The sequence below is a fragment of the Mizuhopecten yessoensis genome, unplaced genomic scaffold, assembly GCF_002113885.1.
Source record: "Mizuhopecten yessoensis strain PY_sf001 unplaced genomic scaffold, ASM211388v2 scaffold10847, whole genome shotgun sequence".
In the NCBI taxonomy this organism is placed as follows: Eukaryota; Metazoa; Mollusca; class Bivalvia; order Pectinida; family Pectinidae; genus Mizuhopecten; species Mizuhopecten yessoensis.
This window is the reverse complement of record NW_018408751.1, coordinates 1805545-1818251: the sequence shown is the minus strand read 5'-3', so window position 1 is coordinate 1818251 and position 12707 is coordinate 1805545. Positions and strand designations below refer to the sequence as shown.

Below are 12707 nucleotides of genomic sequence, written 5' to 3'. Positions count from 1 at the left end.
TTCCCAAGATATTTAATAAAATTGTGATCTCCTTGTAACGCGATATTATGTCGTTAAAACGAAATGTTATTCTCGTTATTGCGAGATAAAAATAATTATTTTAACGTCGTCAATCAGCCAATGCAGGTTACCGTATGGATGGACAAATAACCCCAATGGAGCTCTCTAGTGTTTTGCATGCAACGTAACAGGCTTCCTTTATGTTATTCTATTTCCTCTTGCCCGAGTTGTACATTCGTACGATTTGTATATTCGTCATGCGTTGGAGAGAAAAAAGGGGAAAAGCTACCAGACCATAGTACATATGGTTGTTAGCTGTCACCCTAGTTGCTATATAGATCAGCTTAATAAATTGCTGTACGTCAATATGACGTCACATTGGTCAATCCACGCACTTTTGGCCATCATTTATCATTTAACAATTAATGACACGGAACTGTCCAGTCCCATACTTGTCAAACAGTAGATGTGTTTATAGATTCGGTACACAGATATAAGCTCTTTTGGCGGAAGGAAAGGAATTGTACTGTTTTCAAACATTTTTCTGGCGGTCCGGAATATCGAACAATTTGGGTTACAATCTGTTTCCATTGGAGTTTTTACTTCGTTTATAATATAATACTTTTATGGACATGGAAGCGATACTATTTTATTTAATTTCGCTGGCCGGTGTTGTAAACGGATTCAGTTCCGGTGCGCCTTCTGACTTTTGTCAGTATAGAGATTTAGCGTCTAGAAAGGTTGGTCTGCGCCCGGGGCACGGAGGGTCAGCTCCAGAGGCTGGACAGTCAACTCAATATAGCTTACAGATCGACTCATACGATCCCACAAACTCCATTTACAGAGGTAAGATTACGTTACATTAGGTAACAAAGTAGCTTCTTACGTTCTCATTGGTTAATTGGTGATATTGACTCGATTTAACTGATTTAGAAATGGCAGGTCAATATACTATTTATGACGTCACTTCAATTATAACGTCACCATGGTCTCTTAACAATTTCCATACGTTGCAATTTGTTTGATGAAAAGGGGCACAATTCCATATCTAATTTGAAAATTATTGACTTTTACTGTATATGTGGTTATATGGACATGGGATCTTATATTTAATTTGGCTTTGCCTCGGTCAATATTTCTTTTTCAGGTTCATAACACCAAATATTCATCTCAACATAGGTTAACAATTGACGTTTCTCCGTGTATACTGAAAGCTTTCTGCAATTAACAAAAATGCTAATAATAATAATGTATTTTAAACTTAATTACATGTTGAGTTAAAGACTCTGTCTATATACGATAAAAAAAACCAGGCAATCTAAAAATATAAAACGATGTCAATAAAGTCAAAAATCCGGGAATGTAAGATATTAATTTTATCCGATACACAATAATTGGCAAATGTTGCACAAGACAACAGATTTTTGATTGATTGGTGTGTACATGGGATGGTAAAGTATTTCTAAGACCTTAAGTATACGCCCTTTGTCTTTAAAATTCTTCATAACCGGCATTGGAAATTAGATTTTAGGTATTGGTCTACAACCTTGTACAGTTACGCAACGTACTAGGCCTAACTTAAATGCAACTGACGCTAGAGAAACGTTATATCACACGAGGTACCTAAAATCGTTACCATAGCAAATATAATGGTCCAGGATGATGCAATGTATATTGTACCTACCCATTATATAAATGTAAAAGAAGCGTCAGCTGTGAGGATTTTCCTTTTAGCTCAACGGTAGAGCATCGGGTATGGGGCCAAGGGTCACGGGTTCGAGTCCCAGCCACGGTACTATCTTTATCACTACTACTCGTCCTACTACAAACTGGTGCCGTTGACCCTCCCCGTTCAAGGTAAGAGAACCCTGGTCGGGGAGTCAAAGATACTGGGTTGTTGTTTTAAAAAAAAAAAGGGGGGGGGGGGGGGGGGGTAGTGTAAAAGATGTGCATTGATAAGGTTGCCTTACAAGTGTCAGTCGTTGGGAATTTGGCTCAGCGGTAGAGCATCAGGCTGGTTCGAGCCCCAACGAAGGCACTATCTTGATCACTTTTCTTCGTCCTATTAAATAATGCGGTTTATGTTGTGTTTGAGCACCCGTGCATGACGCACTTATACCTTATGTTTGTTTACAGGTTCATATAGCACAGCCAGTGAATTTTATGTGTGTCGTTTCTATGACTACCTCTCTTTCACCTTCGTCATACACGTCGATCTATAAATATCAACATAAAAAAACCATTCATGACTTAGAGATGTTTTTATGCGATGTTCATCAGAGCTTATAAGCAATTGTATTATTTATTATTTTAAACGTTAAAACAAACGAAATTGGTCTACTTCAAGCGACACCTGGTGTGTAAAAGTGAGAGTGTGATAAGACTTGGTTATCCTTGTAAGACTTCCTCTTGTTAACATTCCAATGAAACAGTTTTGATGTGAGTAAAGATGAAATGAACGCACATCACTGCCATGCCGTCATTAATTGCCTGATTTGGTGTAATATTTAAACTCCGAATTTGCGTTTCATTTTCGTTTCCCGTAGTATCATAAGTTTTATAACGAGTTAACGACGTACGCATACATGAAACGTCGGCAGTGGTTCGGGTTGGCCCTGTAGAGAGATAGGGGGCCTGACACCTGCTGACCATCACATTGTGATATACGGTCTATAGGGTTCTTGCCCTAGGCGCCTAAAACAGCAATCGTATATATGTTGACAGTTCCGGTGTTGCTGTGTTCCCTCACAAAACAACAATCATCTGACCAAAACACACCAAAACAACGCCACAAAAATGGACGTCCATATTTTATGTTTCGGACTGGTCATCCTGTTCGGGGTAGCGACCGGGTACCGGTCAGGGGCACCTATGAGTTTCTGCCAATATGATACACTCGCTGGCAGAAATATGAATCTGCAACCAGGGCACATGGGTGCCCAGCCACAGAATGGGAGGTTCAGCAGGTATACCATCACATCTAGTCCGTATAACCCCGCCACTAATAGTCTCAGAGGTAAGTTTTCGCTCTACATGTTTTTCCAAAAATGCATTTTTTCCACGTTATTTTCAGTCGAAATGTTAGTAACATCGGTTTTATATGCAAACTCCGTTTGAAAGGGCAGTTGCGTCACATAATATTATGCATGGATGCTATATTTTTTTAATTTGAATTTTGAGGAGAGGTACACTAATATTTATGTCAAACCCAAAAAGGTAAAAGATAATGAACTTATTACTGTATGTTTTAAACGTGGAAACACTAACATTGATGCCGAGGTCCTAGCCTCAAGGTGTACAGGCATGTCACCATAATGGATATAAATCGCCCCGGTCACTCGAACGGTCAGTCTTGACCCATTGACGCCACACATTGATGTCATTATCAGTCAAGGGGCATGTGTCATGTTATATTTGTACTCTGAATTTGAGAGAAAACCTTTATTTTGCAAATCCATTCGTCACTCCTTCCATGCTCGTGCACAGTTTCCATGTACGTACAAATGTCGCAGTGACCAGTGTCCTTTCTGCATCATTCAATCGTATGACGTCATAATGTTTATATTACATTTATACCAGTGAACTATTGGGGAAAATTGTCGTCATGATAAAAGTGGTACACCAAGTGCAGTACCTCAAGCTATTCTTCATGCGTCATTCAATTGTGTGACGTCATAGTGTCAATATTACATTATACCAGTGAAATATTGAGGAAATAATGATTATGATAAATGTGGCACATCAGCTGCATTGCCTTGGTAAATCTATCAATCCCAAGGTTGATAAATCATTGTATCGACCTCAACTGAGGTTTATAATTATTTACAATGTAGTTGCATATCTATAACACAATAAGATAGACTTTACGCCCCGTGGGTCACATGAACGTTTCTCTGGGGTAAGGAATTTGAGATTAATGATTTTGCATCTCAGGATGAAAAAAGTCTTTTTAAGTTAATGAGATCACACTATTGAAAAGAAGATTGTGGATAACATTTTAAAGAAAAATATTTTCTGTAAAAAAAAATCCCCCGGGGAATCCCCAGGAAATACCAGGTTGTGCTATTTTTTGATATGTCGAAAAAGTTGTTAGTGTTCTGAAAACACATAGGGCACGTGCGATTATGACGTCTAATCAAACTGGTTGATAAAACGACATTTCTTATATATCTTATCTCGTTCTTTGCGTTCGAGAAAATATGAAATAAATATGTCGGCTAACATAATTGAATACTCATAGGTTTGTGTACGACAAGCTTATAATGGTATAACAGAAGGCGAAACAGTGATTTCGCAATAGGTCTTTTTGATAGAAATATCTACAATCCATACCCAATTTTCGTCACTTACCCCTTTCAAATTTAACAGAACCAATCAAATAGCAATACGTGATTAAGAAAAATATTTCCATTTCAACATCTTCCTCGTTTTATATAATAGCGTAGCTTTCCGTGTAAGCAAATAAGCAGTTGCATGCACAACAAAATTTATTCGATTTTTTTTTTATAAAAAAACCACCAAGAATTTAGAAGAAAAAAATATAACCTTTGAAAAGTATGTGGGTAATCAGTTACCTGAAACATTGGAACAAGTCTTTCTCAAAGCCAACACTTCAAATTTATTGCTGAACATCAGGTTTATGTTTTCCTGTAGCGTAGTTGTAGGCCTTTCCAGTAGAAACCATCTTGATTATTAAAACAGTGTGCGGTATCGAAATCCAACCGTGAAATGGAAACTTCATAAGATTGCGAAGCTGCTGTGTTACTACTGAGGAAGGGAAAGTTAATGACCAGGCCTTGGTGTTTTCAAATTTAGTTATGGTATACATATAATAAGGAGCAAATCATCACTTACATCTGGTGTCAGAGTTTACGTATAGACTGTAAAAGTCAAACGATCGAAAATGTATGGTACATGTATACGACACTGTATCTTCCTTCTTTTTATACAATTTTCCTATCTCTTTTCTTTATACAATAGGATCGCCCTTTTTTAAATATCGTATCGACCATCTTAACATCATAGAATCTCTATTTTTATATAATCGTATCTCCTCTCTTTATAATTTTATAATCGTATCTCCCCTCTTTATATAATCATATCTTCTTTTTTCAATAATCATACCTCCCTTTTTGATATAATCGTATCTCCCCCTTTTTTATAATCATATCTCCCCTCTTTATATGATCATATCTCCCATCTTTATATAATCATATCTCCCTTTTTGATAATCATATCTCTCTTCTATTTATAATCATATCTCCCCTCTTTATAATCGTATCTCCCCTCTTTTTATAATCGGTTCTCGCCTCTTTACATAATCGTATCTCCCGTCTTTTTATAATCGTTTCTCTCCTCTTCATATAATCGTTTCTCTCCTCTTTATATAATTGTATCTCTCTTTTTTATAATCGTATCTCTCCTCTTTATATAATCGTATCTCCCTTCTTTATATAATCGCATCTCCCTTCTTTATATAATCGTATCTCCCTTCTTTTTATAATCGTATCTCTCCTCTTTATATAATCGTATCTCCCTTCTTTATATAATCGCATCTCCCTTCTTTATATAATCGAATCTCCCTTCTTTTTATAATCGTATCTCTCCTCTTTATATAATCGTATCTCGCCTCTTCATATAATCGTTTCTCTGCTCTTTATATAATTGTATCTCACTTTTTTATAATCGTATCTCACTTTTTTATAACAATTTCTCACTTTTCCCTTCTTTATATAATACTACCTTCTTTTGTTCACAAAATCTTTTCCTCGTTCTTGCATATAATCATAACCCCTTCTTTACATAACCATATCTCCCTTATTTATATAATCACGTCTCCCTTCTGTATATTAACTTTTTGCCGTTCTTAATATATTTATTATCTCTCTTCTTTAAATGATATAAGGAGGAGAGGAATTTACTTTTGACCTTTGTGTCTAATAGCGGATTAATTGATATAACAGGTAAATGTAAGTGTAAATCATTTCAAGAACATCAAAGGAATCCTTTATTGTGATCACACAGGAACCAGGGTAGTTTTAGCAAAATCAAAGATGGCCGCCGGCGGCCATGTTGATTTTCAGAGATGTGGCGCCAACGCAACACAAAATCAAAGCATTATTTCGACAGTTGTCGCATTGAATCCATTTGTGAAGACGACGACGTGCGAGTAACGACACCGAAGTATCACTCAGCAGGATACACAAATATGGCGGCAATATCTCTAAGTACTCATTAGAATGACGTTACGCGCGATGTTGGTGGCACCGCTTCAAAACACGCATGGCGTACGCTAAAAGTATCGCTGTATTATTCAATTTTCAGAACTTGATATCATATTATATATCACAGAAAACTATTTTTTAAACTCATTCACAACATGAAGAATTCTGTTCCACATTAACAACCTCGAAAACGTCACAATAACTCGTGTAACGCGTAACATCTACGGGGTAAGACGTTTCAACGAAATTCCATAAATTCGCGCCAAAAGTATGCAGAGATTTTTAAAATAACTACATTAACGGAAGCAGAAATGACGTCACAGATGACATAAAAAGTTTCATTGTGATCAGTGATCGGCGTATTTACCAAAATCTTCTCCAAACCGCTAGTAACTTATTGTAACGCTTACCCAGCAGGAAGGTTGGCGTGAATCTATCGTGTTGACAGGAGGATATTGAAAGATATTTGAGATATATACATATATATTTGTAATGTGTCTTTGTCGAAATTATCATACAAAGAAAATTATCTATCTGAAAGAACGTTTTCTTCTAAAACATGCAAAATTAAAAATTCCGAAATTTGCCCAGTAGTTGTTTTTTACGTACATTTTGCATAAATTGAAACTTTGATGACGTATAATATTAAATTACAAAACAGAAAATGAAACAATTTTGTCCTATAAAGAATTTGTCTTAACTGGATAGAATGAAACACTTTTCACTTTTGTGAAGGGATCAATAATGAAAAAATATCAATACACTGTCCAATTTCCGTAAAATGTCCCACTTGGGCGACATAACGGGAATAACGTTGGTCAAAATTTAGAGTGTCAAATATCAGTAGAAATTGTGAGGCCATTTTATTATTTCGAATTATAGATTGAATACGTCATTACAATTTTTGAAACACTTTTACGTTGATAAAGTCAATACTTATAAATAGAATTGTAAGAAATAAAGTAAAAATTACAGATATCTGACGTTGATACTTATTCTCTGTTTTTATATATACACGTATAGCAAAAATCCAAAACTGGGGCAACCGGCTCGTTCTGAAACAATGGAAACGATTTTGAGAATATAACACTGTGCCCACAACCACATCTATATCTTCACCTCCTAATTCCGACCAAATTTGAAACTTTATTTGTTTCACAACAATTACGAAAACTGTTTATCAGCTCATGTTGATCATTTTTCTTTGTCCGCACGGTAGCGTATAAGGCGGACATGCCAAATGATGCAAAATATGATAAAACGTCTAAAAGAGACATACAATATTATAAAAACGACGTCATTTTACGTTACACAAGGTGTCACCAACTTCGCGCGTAACGTCATTAGCATTTGTTTAAAGCTAGCCCGATGATCTGAGTCTGAAGCGCATTGTGATACAAAGGGTCAGGACCCGAGACTGAGTAACCAATGGTCATGTAATAAATATCTTTATTTTCCCTACTTGTTAACCCCTAGTGACAGCCCCTGTCAGTGACAGGTGTGGACAGTGGTCACTCTGCTCGGACATGGTTTTGGGAATGACAAATAAATTGCCCACTGGCGACATATTAACTTCAGCTACTTGGCCATTTGACCGCTATAAATATACCTTAAGGAAATATCACCTTGCAAACAATGTCAGTTTCGTGTCAAACGCAAGAGTTCTCTTTGTAAGAACATTACTGCTCACCTTTGTATTTCCCAACATCAATCAGGCCCATATTTTCCACACTTGCAAGGCAAACACTTCTGTTTCCCGACGGTTGCTAGGCAACCACAGTTTGTTACCAAAAGTTGCAACGGGCAATCATGGTTGTAGTTCGTCATTCACATCTTTTAAATACAAGAGTTTCGCACTTCATATAGAAATATTTGGATTTCGAATTTTGCCATTCAAGAAAATCAGAACTAATTCCCATAGTTGCTAGGCGAAGGGGATTGTTTACCATAGTTGCCAAGAAATAAGAATCGTTTTCCATAATTATCACTAGATAGTCACGATTTTCCCATATTGCTTTCCCATAGTCGCTTAGCAATTGTTGTTTTCCGTAGTTGCTAGGTAACTATTATTTGTAACGACAATCAAAATGCTGGATGGTGTTTCTCAAGTTTGGAGTTTCGTTTGTATATAATGTTTTACTTTCATTTCGTTTCTTAGGTTGAAAAGTATGAACGAGTTTGCTCGCTTATTTCATATTCAGGAGAAGTTTTGAAGACTGTTTTCAGTATTACTTCAGGTAAAGTTAGCATATGTGTGATATTACAAGTGTGGTATCTATGCTGATCTTTACGTGAGCTATAATATTCTTTTACCTTTTAATTGTGTTTTAGATTGGAGTTCACTTTTAAACGCGTCAAGCTTTAATGTAATTTTGAGCTGTTGTTTTGCGCGTGCCATATGCTTGTACAATATTTTACAGAGGTCGTATCCTAGATTAAAGTAAGGATTGAATACAAGATAATATTTCCCCATACCTAAAGTTAGGTTGTCACGTTCCTAACACTAGGTTATGGAGTACATGTCTCGCACGTCAAGCTCGCAGGGGGAAATGTCTGGTGAGATTTAAGTAAAACTACATTGTTTGTATGTACGTGTGTTACAATGCATTTGTGTCATTCGTTCAAGTATTATAAGTAGGTGGGCTTTTACGAGCAAAACCACATGTAAATAATCACATGCATTTATATTTTGTACAAAAACGACAGAATATACTGTACACTTTTCGGTGGTCTGTAGTTCATGTCCTTGCCAATCATGAATATAAGTCGTTCTCACAAATCAAGTATTCAAGGAATTTAATGTTGTATAGTTATTAACGAATTGTTTTTGTGTTGAATTGTTTGGGTGAGGTATTTTTATCAAACTATGGGGGTTAATGGTGCCTTTCGTTTAATTTTGGTGTCTCTTTGGCCCCTGAACATGTCCTTACATGTTGATTTTACGTTTTCCGTGTATATTTACTAGTTTTACACAGGATTAATATTTCCTAATAAAATTATAATTTGTTGTTGACTGTGAGATAAAGAAAAAATAAATATTGGGCCTGGAGCTATGTATTTCACCCATTATATCAAGACTGACCGTTAACCATCGATGACGGTTGATCGTATGACAATCGCGCTCCGTCGCTTATTTGTTCGTGAAGGACAGTTTTTATATGTTTGTATTGCCCCCGTGTATCATTACTAAATTTTCCCTAACATGGCTACATGTTTAAGTCATTAGAGTTTTTTTGTCATTGAAGTGACACCACGTGTGCTTTGAGGGACGTTGCTATTGGTCACACAGGGGCTAACAAAGCCGTTGTTGACATTTCAAGTTTTACGACCAGTGTCGACAGTAACAGATTCATCATTGTACGCTACAGGTGTATAGAGTTGTCTCTTCGTTTAGATGACATTTGACCCCGTATTGGATTGTCTTACCTGTTAGTGATTGACAGCTCCTTACCTGACATGCACATGTTACCTTTATAGTCACGTGACCCCAGGTGAGAAGTCGTTTGGTTTCTCTGTCTGTGACTTAACTCTCTGTTGTGAAAATGGCCGGGGATGTTATGTGCCAGTTAGGGGGGAGGAGACTGATGCTGACGACTTTCCTTGTCAGTATTTTTTTCTGTGCTGTACATGGGTTTATTTATGGTGCACCCCCGGATTCGTGTGGAAATCCGGTCACGTTTCACACTGAAGCTTTAAATGAAACGCACGTGGGGCAATTTTTAGCACAGAATGCATCCACTAGCAAGTACAAACTTGTGGTCGAAAAAGTTTCCTACCACAACAAAACATTTGGCAAACGAAAACAAAGTGACATCATTCGAGGTAAGTTCAGTTTTCACTTATCAAATCTGATATTTATCTCAAAACTATTTTTATCTCGATGTTGAGCGACGGTTGATTTCCAAAAAATGTTGATAGTATTGCTCTCATTGTTCAGTTGTTAGCATTCACACCTTCAAAACTACCAACTACGTCATCATGTGCGTTTGATATCTATTTCAAGCTTAGATATAAACGTTATACCTGTATGTTATATCTGGATAAACGATTCTTTCATTGACAAATTTCTGCTCACCAATATAGACTGATCTGTATTCAAAATGATGTCATCAATTGATGACGTCATCACTTGTCTAACAACGTACGGTGTTAATAAGACTGAGTATACTATGTATCTTAAGAAATAATGTAAGACGATTTATTACCCAGGGACACGATTTTCTTTTCTTCTTTTTGTTTGTTTGTTCATTTGTTTTATTTTTCAAGTTCAATATTTACCTTAGATTTCAAATTCGTTATTCATTTTAGAACTTTAAAATGGAAAATTGCTGATATCGATATTTTTTCTGTTTTCGTTAATTTGTATTTTCTATATGATAGAGTAAACATTATAAAAACCTATGCGTATCGTGTAGTGGTTTAGTTGTACAAGGAAACGCGTCGTGATTGGCTGACAATTAAATGTTACCTGCGCATGGAGTTTGGTTAGTACACCGCGTCATCTAATAACACCAGTCCATTTAATATCATCAGTTTTTATTTCTAATCCAAATGAATCTTACGGTTGTAGATTGATTATTTAGTATTTCAATGATTTAACTTTCAAATTGAAAGAAAGTGTAATTCATATAACACATTTGAACAAGTAGAATACGGCACACCCGAACATTGTTTTTTTTTATTGCTAAACTCCTTTTTTCACTGCTTTATTGTGTTTCCAGTGTTCGAGTGTGTATGATTCGTACCGATCGATTATATTTTATTTGGATATATTATAAAGGAAATGGGCGACAATTCATGTCAAATTGATTATAAAGGTTAACAAAATGTTGCAGTGTGTTATAAAGTTTAATGATGTGTTCTACATTTTAGCAGTGTGTTCAACAGTTTAACAGTGTATTCTACAGTTTAATTATGTGGTCTACAGTTTAACAGTGTGTTCTACAGTTTAATTATGTGGTCTACAGTTTAACAGTGTATTCTACAGTTTAGCAGTGTGTTCTACAGTTTAACAGTTTGTTCTACAGTTTAACAGTGTGTTCTACAGTTTGACAGTGTGTTCTACAGTTTAGCAGTGTGTTCAACAGTTTAGCAATGTGTTTTACAGTTTAACAGTGTGTTCTACAGTTTAACGGTGTATTCTATAGTTAACAATGTGTTCTACAGTTGAGCAGTGTGTTCTACAGTTTAACAGTGTGTTAAACAGTTTAGCAGTGTGTTCTACAGTTTAACAGGGTGTTCTACAGTTTAGCAGGGTGTTCTACAGTTTAACAGCGTGTTCTACAGTTTAGCAGTGTGTTCTACAGTTTAGCAGGGTGTTCTACAGTTTAACAGTGTGTTAAACAGTTTAGCAGTGTGTTCTACAGTTTAACAGTGTGCTCTACAGTTTAACAGTGTGTTCTACAGTTTAATTATGTGGTCTACAGTTTAACAGTATATTCTACAGTTTAGCAGTGTGTTCTACAGTTTAGCAATGTGTTTTACAGTTTAACAGTGTGTTCTACAGTTTAACAGGGTGTTCTACAGTTTAGCAGGGTGTTCTACAGTTTAACAGTGTGTTAAACAGTTTAGCAGTGTGTTCTACAGTTTAACAGTTTGTTCTACAGTTTAACAGTGTGTTCTACAGTTTAATTATGTGGTCTACAGTTTAACAGTATATTCTACAGTTTAGCAGTGTGTTCTACAGTTTAATTATCTGCTCTACAGTTTAACAGTGTGTTCTACAGTTTAATTATGTGGTCTACAGTTTAACAGTGTATTCTACAGTTTAATTATGTGGTCTACAGTTTAACAGTATATTCTACAGTTTAGCAGTGTGTTCTACAGTTTAGCAATGTGTTTTACAGTTTAACAGTGTGTTCTACAGTTTAACGGTGTATTCTATAGTTAACAATGTGTTCTACAGTTTAGCAGTGTCTTCTACAGTTTAACAGTGTGTTCTACAGTTTAATTATGTGGTCAACAGTTTAACAGTGTATTCTACAGTTTAATTATGTGGTCTACAGTTTAACAGTATATTCTACAGTTTAGCAGTGTGTTCTACAGTTTAACAGTGTGTTCTACAGTTTAACAATGTATTCTACAGTTTAACAATGTGTTCTACAGTTTAACAGTGTGTTCTACGAATTAACAGTGTGTTCTACAGTTTAACAATGTGTTCTATAGTTAACAGTTCGCTCTACGAATTAACAGTGTGTTCTACAGTTTAACAGTGTGTTCTACAGTTTAACAGTGTGTTCTGCAGTTTAACAATGTGTTCTACAGTTTAACAGTGTGTTCTACAGTTTAACAGTGTGTTCTACAGTTTAATAGTGTGTTCTACAGTTTAGCAGTGTGTTCTACAGTTTAACAGTGTGTTCTACAGTTTAACAGTGTGTTCTATAGTTTAGCAGTGTGTTCTACAGTGTTCTAGTGGTTAGCGATGTTTTCTACATATTAAAAATGTGTTTAAACGGTTAACAATGTTTTGCAGTGTTTTACAAT

The 12707-nt window shown here is 35.8% G+C and overlaps 1 protein-coding gene across 3 annotated transcripts in view; it reads left to right on the top strand.

Annotated features, from left to right (window-relative positions):
* Positions 1–538: 538 nt before the first annotated feature.
* The window catches only part of LOC110462976 (putative defense protein 3), a 29679-nt gene continuing 17510 nt past the window's right edge, over positions 539–12707 (top strand). Inside the window, exon 1 of one of the 3 annotated variants that reach the window (XM_021517271.1) lies at positions 539–846. In XM_021517271.1, the coding sequence (XP_021372946.1) occupies positions 627–846 (220 nt within the window). In that variant the 5' untranslated portion in view covers positions 539–626. Of the gene's footprint in view, positions 847–2706; positions 3017–9569; positions 10047–12707 lie in introns of those variants that run through there. The other 2 variants (XM_021517270.1, XM_021517268.1) reach the window with 2 other exon arrangements.